Source organism: Lonchura striata, chromosome 8 (genome assembly GCF_046129695.1).
Source record: "Lonchura striata isolate bLonStr1 chromosome 8, bLonStr1.mat, whole genome shotgun sequence".
NCBI classification, from domain to species: domain Eukaryota; kingdom Metazoa; phylum Chordata; class Aves; order Passeriformes; family Estrildidae; genus Lonchura; species Lonchura striata.
The window spans coordinates 19,552,016-19,572,396 of record NC_134610.1 but is presented as its reverse complement, the minus strand read 5'-3'; the positions used below and the strand labels follow the sequence as shown (position 1 = coordinate 19,572,396).

The 20,381-nt window shown below is 35.8% G+C and overlaps 1 protein-coding gene across 1 annotated transcript in view; it reads left to right on the top strand.

Annotated features, from left to right (window-relative positions):
* LRP2 (LDL receptor related protein 2) overlaps positions 1–20,381 on the top strand; it is a 111,020-nt gene that overhangs the window by 7,709 nt on the left and 82,930 nt on the right. The window contains exons 2-6 of the mRNA XM_077785031.1: positions 8,736–8,843; positions 10,773–10,895; positions 13,292–13,408; positions 19,948–20,058; positions 20,164–20,277. Coding sequence (XP_077641157.1) covers positions 8,736–8,843; positions 10,773–10,895; positions 13,292–13,408; positions 19,948–20,058; positions 20,164–20,277 — 573 coding nt within the window. The remainder of the gene's footprint in view (positions 1–8,735; positions 8,844–10,772; positions 10,896–13,291; positions 13,409–19,947; positions 20,059–20,163; positions 20,278–20,381) is intronic.

Genomic DNA, 20,381 nt, shown 5'->3' with positions numbered 1-20,381 from the left:
AGGTGCTAACTGAAACAGAGTCACTACTGAATAAGGGAGAAATGTGATGTGTCAATGCATCCAAAGGAATAGATGTAGTTCCCAGTGTCATGGGTAGTAGCAAGCAGCATTAGAATGTCTAGATACTTGTAGCACACTAGATACTTGTAGCATGTGGTCTATCTATTCAGTACTGACACGTCAGTTCTGCTTTTCTGACAATGATCCCACATGTTTAGTTTGCAATGAGTAACTGTTGCAATTTTTAAAATTTGTGCAAAATTGCTAGTGCCATGTGAAGCTTTGGGACACAGTTTAAATTGTCTTTTTTTTTTTAAATCTAGAGTCTTACTCGTATGATGCAAAAGAATTTTATTGTGGATATGGGTTCTATGGTGGGAAGACAGAAATATCTTTCATTTTATATGCTTACCGTGTTTATTATGTGTATGGGAAAGTGGACTATTTTTTGCATGACAGCTTTAATTTTTCATTTAATAACTTGCAATATAAAATTATAGTAAGCTTTATAATTTGGCAAAATGTTACCTGTTGCATAGCCATTTTCCTTCTAGCAATGATGCAGAAAAGAAATACCAAAAAAAAATCTCACCGTCATGAACTGCCAGGGAGGCTCTTATTGAGGCCAGTTCCTAGTGGTACAATGACTCATCAGCTTTCAGGAGAGCATGACAGAATTGAATGCAGGTCATCATCTCAGCATGGGGTCAAATTTTGAGAAAAAACAGCACACAGGTTTGCAAATTTCTTTTAAAAATTGTACAGGATTTCAAAATGATAAAAGCTTCCTGAGGCGGTTGTTTTATCATCTGATACTGTATCTGACTTTCTCAGTGATATATACTGTACATGTTCTGTCTAAGTTGTTTAAGCACTTTTTTTCCCCCCACATACTATGTAGTTGTAAATACTTCCTAGTCTTGAAGATTTTCCTCTTTTGGTCATATTCCCTCCCAACTTCTCTTACCCAATTGTTATTCTACAGCAGCCTTGGGGCCATTAGCAAGGTTCATTCTTATGAAAATGATTGGGATGCTTCCTTCTGTGAGTAACTGAGACTGTCTTTATTTCTATGGTGTTTGCATGTTCTTCTTCCTCTTTATGTCATATGGTAAATTAGAACAGATTTTTGCATATTTAATGTGCCATTCATGGAAAAGAAGCTACTAAGATTTAGGAGAGCTGGGATGTGCATGATTCCCTAGAGATCCACAGTTCTTGCTTCACTTCCCAAACTAACACAATCACAACTGATTTATGTGGTTTAAGACACCTAATGTCAAGACAACTGGGTGGGGTTATCCAGTTGAAGGCAGAACACGTTCTTCACATGTAACATCTGAAACACATTTTTATATTGAGAAGGTTCATCTTTCAGCAGCACTGCAAGTACTGGTTCTCTTGAATTTGGCCATACAGATAATAATTATACTAAAATCTCTAAGGAGTACAAATAGTTTTTATTAGTGTCCTCCTGGAAAGTACTTTATGTGCAGTTTAGATTAAAAAAGGTGTCCAAGAAAAATTAATGGCTTAGCCTCAGTTATCACTGAAGTACAAGAAATTTGTCAGTGACTTAAGTGAAAGAAGGAACCTGGTCTGTTCAATATAAAGAATATTTACTTTATCAGTAGAAAGGAGTATTGCCTCCTGTCTATTAGAATTAGTCCTTGCTTAAAAGGATTATTTCTTATTCCTGCCTTGTTATAGGACTGAAAAGATAGTAAACGTTCATTTGTTGCTTTACAAAATAAGTTGAAACAAAATTATAAAGTAACCAAATTTTTATTATTTTGTTTGTAGTACTGTATGATGGAAAAGACACATAGTATGGATATGTACTTTTTGTGAGCATGTATGATAAATAAACTGTCATGGTTTTAAATTCATAAGGTTGGGTTTTTTACATTTAGAATCAATGTCAATAACTTTGAAACACTAAATATCTTAATTATTTTTTACTTTTCCCAGAATAATTGGTTTGAAAGTGGTAATGTAGAAATCATTGTTATTTTGTTCTGAATACCAGAGTCTTAAGGAAAACAAAAACAACTTAATTTTTTTTCTTTGTTTTATCCTAGGAGGTGATATGTTTCTTCCCTAGGAGGATGTGGTATATTAAAAAAAAAAAAAAAAAAAAAAAAAAAAAAGAGTGCTTGTTCTCTTCATTGGTTCAGCCTTAAAATTGAAAAAAAAAATTGAATAGATTTGTTAAGAACAAATTAATAAACCATTTCCATTTTTATCAGGCTGCATTTGCTGCTTTTTCAATTAATAAAACTGAAGTAAGGTATAGGAGATGAGGATTATGAATATCTTTGATGTTGCTAGGAAGCATTTACAGTGTCATTTGTTTGAACTTGTTTGCAGGATATCTGAACCCTTTTTTCTTTGCAGGAAAGCTTTCCTGCTTAGTTTCAGTAGATTAAAATCCTGAATTTCTTTAATTCCTGGATTTATGTTGGGGCATTAGCAAAAATTAATCTATAGCCCTTTTATAACTGTATTAACTGAAAACAAATAGTTTAACATTCAATACAATGATTTTAAGTATTTTTATCAAAGATTTTGCATGTGAGCATTATTAAAATATTTGATGCTTTAGTTTTAACAATTACTTTAGTTGACAAATATCTGTGTGTGCAAGAACATGCAGACACAAAGCCCTGAATATAATGTAGATTTTGCTGGGCTTTTTTCCTGCATGACAAATAAAGGCAAAGCATAAAAATATGTTGATGCTGCAAGGAAACACGGTATTTCTAAGTCCATAATGAAAGACAATATTTTCACTTTTGGTCTTGAATTTTAAAGTGCTTTTAAAATCAGTGAGTAAAAATTTCAAATGTAGGTATTGGATCTTGCCTATTAGAGTAGAACTTGTTCATTATAGTTTCTGATGCCCATCATTGTGCTGAACACAGAATGTGGTTTACTCAAAAATAAGTCCTGCTAGTACAGGTGAAAAACCAGATTTCTGCTTCAAGTTCAGTCCTTTTTTGCCCCCTGCCTCCCACCCCCAATTAATCTGACATATGCCTTGATTCTTGAACTGCCTAATAAACATACCAGCAAAACAGAGTGTGCCACTCATGTATTCTGATTTTTTGACTGCTAACAGATTAAAAATAAAATATGAATCTGTGTTGGTGAAAGGAAGAACAGGCCCATTTGGCCTCTTGACGTTGGTGCACCCACGGCAGTTCAAGAGCCTGTTGTCATTATATACAGACTATCCAGGGCATGGCCCTTTTTGTTACATGAGTGTACAGTGCAAGGCACACGGAGTTCTTGGCCAGCTGCTGAGTCTACAGATGCTATTTTACTACTAATGATCTTGTTATATGTAATTGGATGATAATTCAGTAAAAGAAATCCTACACTTCCCTTTTAACAATGCATGGCACTTCAGCTTTTCTACCTCAAATTGTCCCTTGACTAGTCCTGTCTGCCTATCAACCTGTCTATAAAGATCTCGCAGTCATGTGATGTGGGTGCAGATGCACATTTATACTGCCTTTTTGGTGATACTGCCTGTAAAAGCTATTTCTTTAATCTAATTTAGAGATATGTAGGTACAAAATATGTTTTGTATTGCAAGGGCTTGAAAATTGCAGATTATCCTTTTGTTACTTTGTGTAATAGTGTTTGTGTGGTCTATGTTGTTTTTTTCAAAATATGAATAGTTTGTATTAAATGTAATAAAGTTTAAAGAGTGTAGAAAGACTGAAAGTTAAGTATCATGTTGAGATATATGAAAGTTAGCATAATTTAATCATACTCTATTTTCCTTATCTATTAAATAATATTTGTGCATTCTCCTATTATAATTGCTAGAAGAATACTGCTTTTTAGTATCAAAGGGAGTTATTTGAAAATAAGCTAAAGGTTTTTCCTAAACTTAGAATTTTGCCCCTTTCTACATTAGTGAGGGGGAACAGAGATGGAATTCCAGAATTTCAGCCTTCCCCCCTTGAGCATTCCAAAACCTCAGGCTGTTTGACATGTAATTAGGCTAGGCAAAAATCTAACATCAAAGTGGATGGAAGGTGGTGATTCTTGAGGGTTCTTTTACCTGTAAGGCCCCTAGAGTGGGCTGCTCTATTTGGGGGCCAAATGGGTACCCTTTTTTGGAAGCCAGAAAGGGAGAAAAAAAGAGCTTGTCACTTATTTTTCTATTTGTAAATTTTGTGTGGAAGAGGTTTCTAATGCACAGTCTGTTTGCATTTACTTGCTGAAAACCAGAAGATGTATTACCAGTGTAATTGCTCAGTTGAAAAAATATTGCCTGGAAGAACATACTTTTTTAGATGCAAGTAAATCTGTTGAGAGTGTTGATTTCTGAAATATAAATTGATTGCAGCAGTGTTTGATTTCTGAGTGGACAGTTTGAGAGTGGTACAATCTACCCTGGGCTTAATACATTCCTCATTACTTTAAATTCTTCATTCAGACTTAACTGCTAAGGAATTGTTAGCAGTTTTAAAAGGCATTGTAAGCACAAGGAAGGAAGAACAAATGAGGGGTTTTGGCCTATTCTGTGTGGTCAGAATGAACAGTCATGGCCCTTAATCTGTGGATGACAAATGTAATTCAGAAGATGTGTAGTCAGAGTTTAATTCAGAAGATGTGTAGTCAGAGTTAAAAGTGTGAGGAACTTCAAGGTTAAATGGGCAGGTAGAAAATGTATGAAAATAATACAAAAGACTAAAACTGTTCAGAGAGGTACTGCAAGGAGTCAAAAGTAACACAGAGGGGCAAAGCATAAGGCTGTTTTGGTTCTATTATAAGCCAAACATAGCATTCTGGTTTTAATACAAAAGGATTGAATTTTAGCTTTCATTCTGAAATAAAATGTTTCTACATGAAGTGAAGCCCAGTGGAGGTTGAGAGGGGTGAAGTGCACTGCCTTCTTGTTGAAGACTGTGGCCCTGTGGGTTAAAACATTGTGCTGTGAAATGTGTGATGCTATTAACCTCTCTCCTGCTGGAATTCCCTGTGACATTGAGTAACTTTCATTAGTGGTGTGAATGTTGAGTACCATCCCCTAGTGGCAGTGGGATTTCTCTTTGGCAGTGGTTTACCATAGGGTACTTATAGGTACATATGCAGGCAACAATTGTTGCAGAAAAATAAGGTAAATAGTGGTAGAAGATGCACATATTTTTAATAAATTAAAAGTGTTTTGTTAATAATTAGCTCAATTTTCCCTCTGATAAAATCACAACTATGTTGTCTGTTCCAATGGAAAATGACTACCTGACAAAACCTTTCTGCAAGTAGCTTTTCCAGAGGTAGTAACATAAGCCTTCTTGTTTTACTTGGGCAAATGCTCAATCTCAAACATCCACTGAGAGTCTCTTACAAGAGAATCCCAGACACAGAGAACAATATAAATTCCAGTGACCAATTTAGCATGAAGCCCCAAGATAGTAAGTATAGCAAGAAGTTTAGAAATAGTGCTTTGGTCAACATTTTTCCAATGATGCTCCTGATCTTTGCTTTGCAATTTCAGTATTAGACTGATTTATATTAAAGCTGATATAATATATTTGTTAATTCTTTGGTGTTTTCCTTAATATTGAGCAGTTGAAACCAATTTTTCCTTTCAAAATTATTTTTGTTAATGCCAAGAGATTCTTCTTTATATGTTCTGTTGTGATTATTAAGATCTGCCATGCATTTTTTAACCCATATTTCAGTAGTGCTTTAATCACCACTGAAACTGAATTATAGTAATAGTATAGCAACACCAAAAATTCAATAATTTCTGGAACTTGAACTTCCAAAAGTTTTGTTCTATTAGCAGATTTTAAATATGAAAACAAAGACTGATTACTTTATCGCTCATTTTAAAACTCAGCGGTTATTTCCTTCCTATCAGCATTTGTTAGAGTAAATCTGAATTTCTATGGCAATTAGTTCATTAGTATCAATTTTTTAGTAATATCTGACTGATTAATGAGCTACCTTACCACTTAAAAAACCCACAAAAATTAATTGAAAGGAAAACCTTCTGTAAAACTACTGATTACTAATTCGTCAGTGACTTGAAGCTTCAAATAATATCAATAAACAAGTGAATACCCCTTTTTTTCTGAGAGTCCCTGCTCTTACTGAAACCCAGGTGCTGCAGGCTGACATTGCATGGAATATACCAAATCTGGTTATTACTGACATGGTTATTTTTCTTTCATTCTGGTTCTTTCTCCTGGGTATTTGTAGCCATAACTTTGCAGTCATGTATTTTTCCCCTGATTGCTTTCTCCTTTATCAAAGTTAGAATTGTTTTCGCTCACAGTTGAAACACAAGCTTTTTAGAACCTTTTTGAGAATTGCCCTCAGTACTGCAGATCACTTTTGCTTCTTTCATATTACTGATTTTCAAAGGCTGGGTTTTTTAAATGCATCTACATAATTATCTGCTAGGTAATTTTCTTTGTTCTAAACGTAATATAAAATAGTGATAATTGATGTATTAGTCTTTCATAACATTTCTAGGTGTTTCAGAGCTCTTTGCCTTCAGTTATAAGTAAGCACAACAGATAACATTGTAAAGATTAAGTCATAATTAAATGAATTGTAACAGGTCTGCTGAAGAATTATAGGTGTGAGCATCTCAAATTATAATTCTGAGGAGTATTATAGAGAGTAGCAGAACTTCTGGCTTGCAGGTTTTCTGTTAACATTTGGTTACCATTTCTGGTACTGTACAAAGACTGCTGTGTTTATACTGCTTTGAAAAAGGTTTATCAGTCTTATCACCTCATTTTAATCACTATAAAGGTATGTTTAACTATAAGAACTTGATACAAGATAGGCAAAATAAATTATTGTTCTACATCATGCTTAAATTTTTTTAGCTAGTTATTATTTAGAAACAATATACAAGTTGCTCATATTACTTGTTTATAAGCATGTTTCATTAAAAATCCTAATCATGTGGATGCAGATTTGTATATTTCTATATTGTAACTTCCTTTTTTAAGTGACTATGAATATTTCTCAATAGCCATAATATGCTAAATATACAAGAAGATTTAGTACTTGTTTTGCATTGTAGTTGCAATTGATAAATGGTGGGTTATATGTAGTGTTGTTAGAGCTTTAACTGCTAATCTTATATGAAAATGTTGCTTTGTAGGGCAAAATTCAGGGAGAGGGCCTGGGATTCCAGAGTGAACTTGTACATTCCTTCAGGGCATTTTTGCAAGGGAGGTTGTTGTGTTTTAAAGGTAGTTGATAAGAGACCTGCACCACCAACCCCAGACCTGCACCACCAACCACCATCATGCATTAGTCTATAGAAGGTATTTAGGTGAACATACTCCTGTACCACTCCGTACCACCATTTATCCAAGTGAAATTTTTTGACCATTTGCAGGATACATTATAAATCAGGGTGTCACTAACAGACAATCAGATTTGAACATTCCTTGCATAAAGTAGCTTGCCTATATCCCTGAGGAATACATCACTTAACTGTGTTTATGTGACAGTGTTGATATGCCTGGTTTTACATGAAAGTTAGGTAGCATGTTATTTATGTCATCATGAATTCACAAAATAGGTGGTTGTGCTTTATGTATACTGAGGTTATCTTCTCTGGACAGATCACTCAGAAGAACTGAAAGATGTAAATTTATTGTATAGATATTAATTTAATCAGGAAATGGGATTTTTTTTCAGAATTGGATTTTGATACTACTTCAGGTTTTTTCAGTGTTCCCCTCTCTGAGGTGCTGACAACAGGTTAACATGAAACAGAGCTCTGCTGAACCTAATTATATTGTAGCTTATTGTTTTGAGGATCTATAAAACTGTTCACTCCCTTTTTATGACCCAGTAGTCACAAGGAAAGTCCAGAAACAGTGCCTTTTCTCTTTCTTACAGACTGGAGATTTCATTAGTTGACTCTAATAAAGGCCTGATCCAGCTGCATTTACACCTGGGAATGAATGCTTCTTTATCAGGTCTTAATCCTTAGTAGATCAAGCAGGAGAGAATGACAGCAGGATAGCTTTTGATCAGCCGCAAATGTCTGAAAGCATAATTTTTTAAAAAATTATTTGCTATTCAGATCTTGACTCAAGACATGCTTTCCTGTACTTCAGAGGAAATATTTAAAGTATGAAGGCATTATTAAAAAGCAAAACAAAACTGAGACCTTTCTATACTTTCAAGCAGTTACCACTGAAACAAGATTTCCACATCAGCTAATGGGATTATTATTGTGTGTTTTAAATCCTCATACACTTGGGAGAGCACTAATTTTTAACCCTTAGATATAATGTCAAAAATGATGCCCTACCTTTATTTAAAATCTATACTGCTTGCGAATTTAAAATTGACGCATTCCTGCTAAATAAGTTTCTGTAGTGTAAGTCCTCTGAGACTTGTTTTGGATTATTTTTTCATTTTTTGTAATTGTTTTGTTTGTATAATATACAAACGCTAAAATTACTGGAATTTTCTAACTATTTGGTTGGAGGCTACTGTAATACTTGAAGATGGTTCTTTGCTTTTTAGTTTGTTTGACTGGGTATATAGAACTCTTTCTTTATATATATACTTTTTAATGTTTTTGTACTATCTTTTGTATTATTTTTTGTATTATCATTTTATCTCCATTCTCCATGCTGCCAGGCAGTGGATAAATCTGAGTTCTTGCTGGATTTCACTGTGTGTTAGGATGTGCTGGTAGTGCTAAGCTGGGTTCCTGTGTTTCACCGCAGGGTGTGAGCGGGGACAGTTCCGCTGCGGCGACGGTCGCTGCATTCCTGCAGACTGGAGGTGTGATGGGGCCAGAGACTGCTCGGATGATACAGATGAAGCTGGCTGCCGTAAGTGAAACAAATACGCAGCAACTCCTTTGTAGTCTAAGAAATTGGGAGATTCCAATGTGCTCAACTTAATTATGGTACAAGAATGAATATTGAATTAGGAGAAAACGACAAGTTGTCATGAGATACTGCAGAATCTACTTAAATCTTATTCCATGAGCTCATTTGGCTTTGGTACACAGAAAATCAAGTAGTGGTCAGCTTCTAACATGACTTTAATAATTTCTTAAAAATCTGACTGTCCAATAATGCAGTTTCATATTATGACTAATGTTCTGAGTAGAGGTAGAAATATATTGTATTCTGTTAGTGTAGTAATCCTGAATATTGGATGTACATACAGCTACCACCAACATCACTTGTGCTCCAAATCTTTGGATTTTTCAGACCCTGGACAACTAACTGTACCTACTGTGCCCAAAGTAGAGTCATGCCTAATTGTTTAGAGTTGATTATGCTGTGTCAGCAGCTCACAGGCAACAATTTTATTCATATGGACTGTAATATCCATGGTCCAACATTCTCTTAAGATGAATGGACAAGTTTTGAAATTGGAGAATTTCTCTCCCCAGTCTGTTTTCAGGAACTTGCTGGTATTTCACCTTCTCAGTTCTAGTGTTCTTTGAGTCTTGTGGGTTAATGCAATTATCAGCCCACTTACAGATTAGGCCAATTTTTACCCCTCAGCTTATAAGGAGTAAGACTAATTTATATATGTTTTTTTACAGTGATATTATTCCTTTGCTGCTTGACCCATGTCATTAATTGGAGGCCATTGACATGGCTTGGAAGTCTGCTTTAAACCAGCAAGACAAAATAGTGGTGTCCCACAGCAATAATGAAAATTAAACTTCTTTTTTTTTAGTTAGTTAATATGTTAATGTCCTATAAGTAGGGGGGCACATGAGTGCCTAGTAAGTTTGTTTAAAACTGGTCTAAAGTTCAAATCATGCTAAAAGATTATTCTTTGGTTCTTGAAGTGGGAAAAAGTATACATGAAGTACTGGTCTGTAGTATGTGATCAATTCTATCCCTCTAATTAGTTTACTACTGATGTTATTTTCTACTTTTCAACTCTAAATCTACAATTTTTTTTAGTTTTCTCCCTCGTGCTTTGGTTACATTGATAGTTGTTCTTGCATATCATCCCATGAGCACAAAGCTGACCTTGTATTTCTGCAAAAACATAATCCTGAGAAGAGAGATGATAAAGACCAGAGTCCTGTTTACTGGACTGTGTTGTACTAGAGATTCTTCCAGGAGTATTAACTAGGAATGGAGTAAGCTGTGACACAGTTTCAAACACTTATTTTGATCTTTCTCTTTGATGTTTCCCTGTTGTTTGTCTATTTGAAGAGTACAGAGTGGAGCTGGAGCAACAGCATTCAAGTTGTTCTGATTTGACCCTCACTTTTGCCTCATGAATTCACAGGGAAGAATAGTGAGCCTTATTTTGGGATATCATGTTCTTGTTCCTGTGTGCATTGTTTTGGGAGATCATGTTCTTACCAGGGATAAAGCAGAAGAGGTGGAGTGAGAGCAGTTGAACAGACCTCCTGTGAAACTGGGGAAGCTACTGTGACTCTAGACAAAAGTGAAAAAAAGGACTCTGCTAGAGGGCAGTTCAGAACCTGAAAATTTTTTTGGGTGTCCCTTCTAGAGGAGCTTGTGTCTCCAGGAGATAAGGCTGAAGAGTCTATGCAGTTTATTAAGCTGAATTTTGCCTTTGAGCATCCTTTTGCTGGTCCAATTTCACCCCTCTGGTCTGTCCATTTTCTTTGATCTGTTAAATGCTTCATGTGTTTCATGGACATTACAATTCATTGATACTTGAATCTTAGACCTCCTTTTCCCTTACGCTATTGTTTTCTTTGAAAGTGCTTCCACAGATGTCTGTGAAATGACAATTTGTTTCATTGCTTACACTAGCACAACCTACCTGTGAAGGAAATCAATTTCAGTGTCAGACTGATGGGGAATGTATTCCACAGTCATGGGTTTGTGATGATGAGGAGGATTGTGACGATGGCTCTGATGAACATCAACAATGTCGTAAGTATTTTGACTTCCAGTGTTATACCAGCTTTGTGAAATAATGTAATTTACATGGCAGCATATTGAGAACATACAGAAACAACTCCTCTGTAAGTACAGAAGTCTTTCTAAAGTATTTCCAGAAATAAAATAATCTGAAGTAGATTAAATACAGAAAATATGTCTAGAAAGATATCTCCAGGTCTTGAATCTGAAAATTATTCATGCTTCTTTTAATTAAAAAGAGAAAAAATACAAAGTATATACCAGTTTTATACTTGATAAGAAGTTCAGTAATTAAAAAAATGGTGAAATATGTATATTACTGTATCTGCTGTATCCATTGGCTAGAAAAATTCACAGTGGCATCTCAGAACTATATATAACAAAATTTAATTATTTTAGATGACTTTGAAATATATTTATATATAAAACAGGAGGAATTATCAATAATCAGCAAACATTAGCCAGTATTCTTGTATTATTTTCAGCAATGCTATTAGTAGCATTACTATTTGGAATTAACAGAGCCATTCTTTCTCACACTCAGAGAGGAGAAATATCTATGGTCTTGGCGGCTGGTGGGAGTCTAGTCTTTCATTCTCATTTGTACAGCTTAAACTTAGAACATAATTCTGATTAGTATTGCACTTTAAATGTGCTAAACAGTGTATTATTCATGTCTGAATTGCTGTTTCCAAGTAAAGTATTTAGTGTTCTTTGTACAGTTTAGATCAAGAAAATAGCTTAACAGCCTCATTGTGACAGCCATAGGCTTTGCTCTTTTCTTAGTATTGATAGACAAATAAAATATGTTACTTTTCATGACTAAGCATTTGAAGGGCTATAAGGACATACTGGAGTGGTAAACAGTGAATTGAGCTGATTACTGCACCAAATTACATTCTCTGCATTATTGCATAAGACAAGAGAAGAAATGTAGTGTTCTGAAGGATGGTTTTTCTGCCATTTCTAGTATTAAAAGTTACTCTAAGTGATGAATATAATATGAATTTATTTTCATTTTGATTGTGTGTATAATTTTTTGATAACTTCTTTGAACTGAACAGCTCTGGAGCTACTCACCAACCCCTGGGGAGGTTAAAATGCTTATTTTGGAAGGATTTTGCTCACAGACTTGGTTTTTGCCTTTGTATCTTGATTTTATCTTAACCCACTTAGGATGGAAAATTTTGAATGATAGATAACTTTTGCTCCCCTCTTGCTCTGAGAAGGAGTCAGCACAACTGCTGGTTATGTTTTAACTAAAGAATCTGTAGATACAAAATGCAAAATGAGCACAAGCTCTGAGTTTGACTTTGGAACTGGGTCGCTGTAACATTGTTCACCATGTACTGGTTAATCATGAGTGTCAGTATCTACACAGTGGCACTGTGCTGCTGCCATTTTTGAGACATTTCCTGGTATTTGTTCTTGTTGTTCTAAAGGGACTTTTTATCTCAGTGTTTGGGAAAGCTAGGGGAGATTTTCCTCCTTGAAATATTAAAACTTTTTCATGGGAAAACTGTCTGACAGCTCTGGAAGTCATAAGTGCAGAAATTTGTTTTACTTTACTGTCATGCTCTTGTTTTTCCTCATGACACTAGTATCCCAGTAGCTGATCTTAGTTTGGGAACACTGCTGACAGAAGGTGCCAGAGAGAGCCCCTGTAGAGCAGCAGATGACAAGATGCCAACATATAGACTGGGATGATGTTGAGATACAACATGAGTTTGAAAGAAACAAATGTGCAGGGGGCAGAAGGAAGGCAAAGTTAGTAGCTAGCTTGTCCTTCAACCATATCTTCACAGATTCATCTTAGTTTGCCTAAGAACTGAAAGCACAATTTAGCTGTAGTGGAATCAAAGTACAATTGAACAGTTTTATGTGGTTGCTTTTTCCTGACAGCTGTCAGGAGAAGAGACATAATCATTCTCAATCCTCCGTTAGTTATATATACAAACTATTTCTGACTGTTGAAGCCCTGGCTATATTAGAAATTGGTGCCTTACCTCCAACTTTGCGGTGTTTACTTTGTGACATTCCAGTTGACTGAATAACTTAGAGTTACTGACGGATTTTGACATAGTAAATAAAATAAGAGAAAACTTTAAATCAGTGAGAATTGGTAATATAATGTTTTAGGCAGAATAGGGGGGTACTTTTTAACCTAGGTCAATTCTTCAGTGGAGAAAAGCAGTGACCTTACAGACTACAGGAGCCCTTCCAGAGCTGTGTGCTCATCAAGTGTTCTTTAGTCCTCTTGAACACACCAAGTTATAGGGGGATAAAGTGTTATATGTTATATTGATATTTATGAGAAAGATGAAGTAGTTAAAGAAGAAGGAAAATATTTTTCCTGATAAAAAGCCTTGGTTGGTAGGGAAGACTGACTGTGTGCCTGTTTGTTGCAGCGGGGAGGACGTGCTCAAGTCAGCAGTTCACGTGCTCCAATGGCCAGTGCATCCCCAGCGCGTACCAGTGCGATCGAGTGGAGGACTGCACCGATGGAACAGATGAAAGAGTCTGCCGTGAGTTTTAACTCCTAGCATGAGATCTGGTTTCATCTCATCTCTCTGTGGCATTTTAATACATTTGTAAGATTAAAGGGCTTATTGATAGACAGGAAGCCCACAATATGCTTTTTGTTACAAGAGTTTCATTTCAGATTCTTCTGTGTATTAGAGCTGATGTTCTGATACAGATCTGTTACCACAGAATTCAAGTGCAAACTGCCACCACAGGATCAGGCCATATTTTTTCTAATTGTCTGAAAGATAATTAATATTGCACTGTACAAAGGCAATCATGTTTAGTTGTCTTATGGCTTTGGGACACTTGGCACTAACTTTTCTGAAGTTTTCCAAGTTGTTTTTGCACACTCCATATAAAATCAACAGTAGTTATAACTGGTACATAAAAGCAAAATTTGACTCTAAATTACTTTTTTGAGGGGATTTGATCCCTTTAAAAGCGTTTTATTCTAGAGCTTCCTGTGAAAATGATTTAGTCATATTGTATTCAGATGAGTTGTTTATATTGTGCCAGCAAAATGCAGATGGACACTTATTTTTGTTCACCCTAACTTCCCCAGAGTTGAGGCTCCCTGTCAGGTGACAGTCTCCCTAAATCCTGGCCTAGGTTGAATATTGATGGAAAGTAAAGCTGGCACAATAGATGCCATGTTTTTCAGAAATGCTTTTGTATCATACCTACACAACAGTGTGTAACAGGCATGTCTGTTTATTGTTAGTCTTAAGGAAAAGCTTCACACATCCTGAGTGATTTCTAACACACAAGTTGCTATTCCACCTGAGAGAACATAATGTGCCTTTGGGAAACAGCCAAACCTGTAAACTCCACTTAGAACCAGACCCAGGGCAGGAGGTGGGGCAAGAGGCTGGGATGGTAATGGATGGACAAAGAAGTAAGAAATTAAATTTTGTTAATGGCTGTGCTTAAGGGAAAAAAGGGCATATACCTATGCTGTGTAAAATAAGACTATATGGTCATCTGACTGCTAATATGGTTTATTCTTGGCTCACAAATGGCTGAAATTGTCCCTATGTAGAATGAAAGGGTATTTAGGACTATATGATACTCTGGAATAAAATGTTGCTAAGTCACCCAGCTTGGAATTTTCATGTGATAGACTCACAGTCACCAATACAAATGGCTAAAAGCCAAAACCCATCTCATTGCTGGAAGAATATCTTCTGTAGATAAGCTTTTTTTCCTCTTTAAGTTTAGAGTAAGAAATGAAGTTGGTAACTTTAGCAAATCTGTCACACATGGAAACATCCTGAAGAAAAGATATCTGTTTTAAAAATATATTATCTGTGAATTAAACAACTGGAACTGCTGAGCATCTCTGAGATACCTGTGAATAGTCATCGAATATAGTGTGGAACAGCCAGGTGCTGTGGTGTGATTGTTATAATGCAGTAAATCTATGTCAGTCTGGGAGTGGAGTCCTAAGGATGATACTTAAAACTCTTTTTTTCAAACTAGAAGCTGCTGTGATGTTTGAAAATTGAAATTTAATGTTTAACATTCTCTAGGTAAATTAAGAAGGCAGTTAGGAAAGGGCCCTCTAAATACGTTAACAGTAGCACTCTGCTGCTGTGGGGGAAAGCCAGTCATTTCTGCATCAGCCAATGGGCCCCATGGCTGTTGTGGAGGCAGCATGTTTAGCCCCAAGGAGAGGGATTGCCTCCTGTCATTCAACAGTCTCTACTCTGGTTTATTAGAATATGTGTTGACAGTCCCTCTGAGACAGAAGAATTACTGTGACTTGGAACCTTGAAAGCAGTTAGACTAGTTTAAAGAAATGTGACAGTGATGCAGACAAGAGGATCCAAGAAAAATGTAATGACAAGACTCTTGAGGAAGGCTGGTTAATTTTATTTGCTTTTTGTCTTTGCAATGCCTGGAACTTTCAGAAGCCATAAAATAAAATTTACAATTTGGGGATTTTATCATTAACTGTATAGTACAGATTAGTGTACTAGTGTATTAGTTTTGGAGCAGATTATAATAGTTGCTTTGAATGATCATTTTCCCCAGTGTTTAATGTATTTCCTTTTCCACATTATCTGATATAAACAAATGTAAGAGGAATAGTACTATTTTGGCCTTTTCCTTTGTCACTAAATTCTCCTTATTTAATTTGAACTAAAAGTTTTCATAAAAATGAAACATCCATGAACAACACAAGAATAAAGCTATTTATAATTGATTTTGGTGTTTCATGGAGCATAACAAAATGAAAACTTAGGTCTCTTTACTTATGCTTTGCATTCACTCATCTGTCTGAAAACAGTTTTAGATTGTAAAGAAGATAGTTTTATTCTTGAATATGAATGAAGTTACATCATATAAGAAAGTAGTCAAATGCAAAATGTCATCAATATAAAGTAAGTCTGCAATTAAACATGTAAAAAGCCAGAACAAAAGAATTCAGAGCCTTAGTCCATTTTATTGCTAATGGGATTAACAGCAAGGGAAAACTGCCCATGCAGAGACTAAGATAAACATCAGAACAAATGCTTCAGCTACAGGTCATACAATTAGTGCACTGAAGCTGTTTTGATTTCATAAAATTATGGCTTTTAGTTTTTTTTGAATACACATATCAGACTATTTTCTAGCTTTTTGAATAGTCACCAGCTAGCAAATACTTAAATTTTAAAACTTTAGAAACACAGAATGAAATGGCAGATTATTTGGGGTAGCAAACACCTTTTGGGTGTAGACAGCTGATGTAATTTTTCTGGTACATACTTTATTTCTTTCAGTCAAGATAGAATTCTTCCTTCTGCCTCAGCTTCATAGTTGAAAATGGAAATCCCAGCCATATCCATTTTTCTTTGCTACAGAATAATCTTTCTGGATACTGCTGTGGCAGCTGAGTGCTCCACTGAGGCTGTGAGGGAGAAAGGGGCACTTCTTTAAAGGCATGATGTTGGAAGCTAGTAGGGTGAGAGTGGGCCAAGATACACTGGATTTTTGATTCTAATTTTGATGTTGAGCTGCTGCCATAGGTCAGCTGTCTAACCTGTGAATTCCTGCCTCTTTTTTGCTATGCTAAATAGCTGTTGTGGTCAGGAAGTGGGCAGCCTGCTCTGGGATTAATTTGCAGAGACCAAGATGAAAGTGAACAGAGATCAACAACTGAGGACATCATAAGGGATGTAGTCCAAGAAAGATGAAAAAGGTCATAGTCAGAGACTAATATTCTGGATGTTGGAAAAATTACATGTAGCAGCTATAGGATGAGGGAGAAGTTCAGGCTGAAGGAAGTATCTCCACCAGGAAGAGTTTGGGACAGGGAAGTAGCAAAACTGGAGCAATCTAAGGCAGCTGGCCAAAGACTAGAGTCTCAGGGATCAAAATCAGGAATTAAGGCCAGGAATGAGGGTCTGGTCTGTCTGCCAGCTCTGAAAGCATCTCTGCTATGAACACTGCCTGGTATCATGTAGCTCATAGGACTCTTGGGCTTGGAGTAAGTCTCCCTCCTGGTGTCTCTGGTAGGCTGTGAGCTGTCTGGGCAATGCTTTGCCCACTGTGGGGTGGTGACTCATGGCAGTGAATCCAAAAGATTTAATTAACTTTATTTAGTAAAATGTTTTTACGTGTTGCAAAAAAAGACACTTGTTAGTAGGAAATTACCTTTTTTCTTTTCCTGTTATTTCTACTCCTTGTAACGTGGGTTAGGGTTATAGAAGCTTGCACTGCTGACTGTGACAGAAATCAGCTTGTACTGAATCAAATGCTAGTTGCAACTATTTCCTCCTGCTGTTTTTGTATGGATTTATTTCCAGCTTGCAGAGCAGAAGTGTTAGGCAGAGTGCAAAATAATGTGGGTTTGGCAGTCCCTGTGACATAGGCTTCAAACATCTTCCATGTGGCCATTGAAAGATGCCATTTAAATATGTTCACAACTGTTGCCCCACAACAGTTACAAGGAGGAAGATGCTTCATCTGTAATTTGTGCTGGTGTTTGCCAGTTATCTTAATGCCCCAAATAATTAATAAAAACCAATTGATTATAATAATATACTATGAGATACAAAGAGCACAATCTGCAGTGCAGAATGCAGTGAAAAATATCTTTCAGATCAGTGAGCAGGCTGTGATCAGAACTATAATTTACTAACCTTGGTCTTTTGACAAGGGATTGGAAATGGGATTACCTATACAAAGATAAAATTTACATTAATCTGTGTCAGGCTTTTCAAAAATGTTGTTGCTTGTGCTAGTATAATTAAAATAAAGAATCTGTACACCAGTTTTGAAAAGAGAATAAAAGAAGCATTTTTTCACATTCTAGCAAAAGAGCAATTTAGTCAGAATGTATGTTTTCAAGTATCTTCAAAACGTCTTTATTTATGTCTTTTCTTGGTATTTTTTTATAGTGATTGTGTTTATACAATATACTAGACTTTATAATATAATAATGATTTTGCTAGGCTGAGGGAACTTCTAGGCCTGCTGCTGGAGAGACTTTGACAAAATTTTCCTTTTTGTAAGGGAGTTTAATATAAGCTTGAGAAAAATACTGGCTAGATTCTTAGTCTGCCTGGTCATTCTTGAAGAAACAGGCAGTGCAAGGCAATGGGTTCAGTCGTTTATTTACTTGACATCAGTCCATTGGAAACAGTTTGGAACATTACTGGAGGTATTTCTGTGGGATGTGAAGAAAAGTGAGGAAAATAACAAAACTGTCCATTATATAACATGTGGAAGCTTTCATACTTCAGTGCGTTTACAAGCACATACCTTGTATTCTTCCTTTTCTTCCATCTGCCTTGTAATACAATGTACTTCTGTAGCTGTTTCTGCTGGCCCATAGAACTCCTGATGGTTCCTCCTCTGATGCCTTCTCTGCTTTCAGACAAGGAAAAAGCATTAATTCCATGGTGAACTTGAAACTTGGCCCCAGGTCAGGCCTTTCTTTAGTCCTTTCTGTAGGCAGAGGTAACACTTCAAAACCCATGCTATTTCCAAAGCGTTATGAGTTTTATCTGAGCCTAACTGAAGCAAGAAGAGGATGTGTTAGAAAGGTGATTGGTTGAGAAGTGGGACCAGAGAATGCTTAGGGAACATGTTTGCATTGTCAGACTTTCAGAATGGAAGACTGGGAACTATCACAAACAGTAATGCTGTAGCTGGAACCCTGCTACTCTGTAAGTACTGTTCTTCGCTTAGCCACACACTGTTCCTAGTGCAGGCTGCCACCTTATATTAACTGCAGTGAAAACAAATGAAATGTAAATTAATCAGCTGGGGAGATAGGTTAGATTTGTAGTACTTATCCTCTCATTTTAACCATTTAACAGTTAAAATCATATAAGCCTATTCCATAGGTAATTGAAGTTTTGTGGGTAATACACGGAACAACAGAAGCAAGCAAAACAGTTTGCCACTGTTTGGAAAAATTGCAGGTTTCTTGATATCTGCTTGAAGCAATTTTATATTCCAAGGATTACATTCCCAATTTTTATTTCAATTTTTTATTATTTATTTTTATTAAATGAAAATGTGCCTAGTTGAGAGTCTTCTCTATCTGCTTTATTAACTCTTAGAAAAGTAAAATGGGATAAGTATTCAAACTGAAAATTTAAAAGATGCAAATGTTATTTGGCTCTTCTGTGTCTTGAGTTAATTTATCTTCTGTATAGAGACAAAGGTTCAATAAATCTGCTTTCTAAAATTAACAATTCTTTGCTTTCTTACTTGCCATTTGACTGAAAAATGTTACTTTTGTCTACATAGCAACAAGATAAACTATGAGCCCATGTTCTCCTACTCAACTCTAGCATGTGCATATGCTTAATTAGTTGGATACTTCCACTGAACTTCCTGACTGCTTGTATGAATAAGTGTTCTCAGAATTTGTTTTAATTTGAAACATTTGAAACGATCTCTTGTATTTACATATAAGTCATTTATATAAGTAGACTATCCAAAACCTAAAAAGTCATTGTTTCTGCAGAATCTGTTTTCTTTTGTGAAGAGGGAAGCAAGTAATAAAAAACGACATTTCTAAAATTGTTCATGGAACCTGGAAATTTAATATCTTTGGCCTAATTGGTACAAAACCATTAAAACCTGAGGTCTCTGAGTTTGAGAACTCAGGACACTTGAAGAGGACCTAGGAACTGTAAATTTCAGGAAATAATTTGCTATCTAAATACTTTTATTAAGATTGGGATAGTGCAAAACTGAGGTATAAAGAATAAAATGTTCACTGCTTGCCCTCCTTTTATGTTCCATTGCTTTCTATCATATTATAAAGTGCTTGGGTTGCAAATCTTTTTGGACTGTGGGACAGCATTTAATTTTTCTTTTGTTGCTTGCAAGGTTCTGTAGCATCCATTTAGAAGATATTCTTTAATATTTGTTGGAGAAGACAGTATACTGTATAAATTGATTACTAGTACAGGACTACTAGTAATGGAGTTTTGTATTCCCTTTTACCTTTAAACAAAGATAGTCTGTTGACACTAGATGGATATGACTAATTATAATCTAACTTCATGCTAATATAAAGGATTTTTTATTTTAGACTACCCAAGATGTGAACAGTTATCATGTGCAAATGGAGCATGTTTTAATGCAAGCCAGCGATGTGATGGCAAAGTTGATTGCAGAGATTCTTCTGATGAAGCTAATTGCAGTAAGTCCCCTGTGCAGAGTGATCCCAAACAAATTTGCTTTATAGACCTTCTTTTGGAGTTAAACAGGTTTTCTGTATGTGTTTCTGTGATAAAATCTTTTTCAGCACATGGATGTGCCAGTACACAGTTCCAGTGTGCTAATGGAGAGTGCATCCCGCAAGCCTTTCTCTGTGACCATGATGATGACTGTGGAGACAGGAGTGATGAAAACTCTTGCAGTATGATGTTTCTTTTTTTTTCCCACTTTCTCTAACTGTTTTACTGAGACCTGGTTCAAGCAGATAGCAGGAAGCAGATTGCTTGGCTGTACAGCTATCAAAAG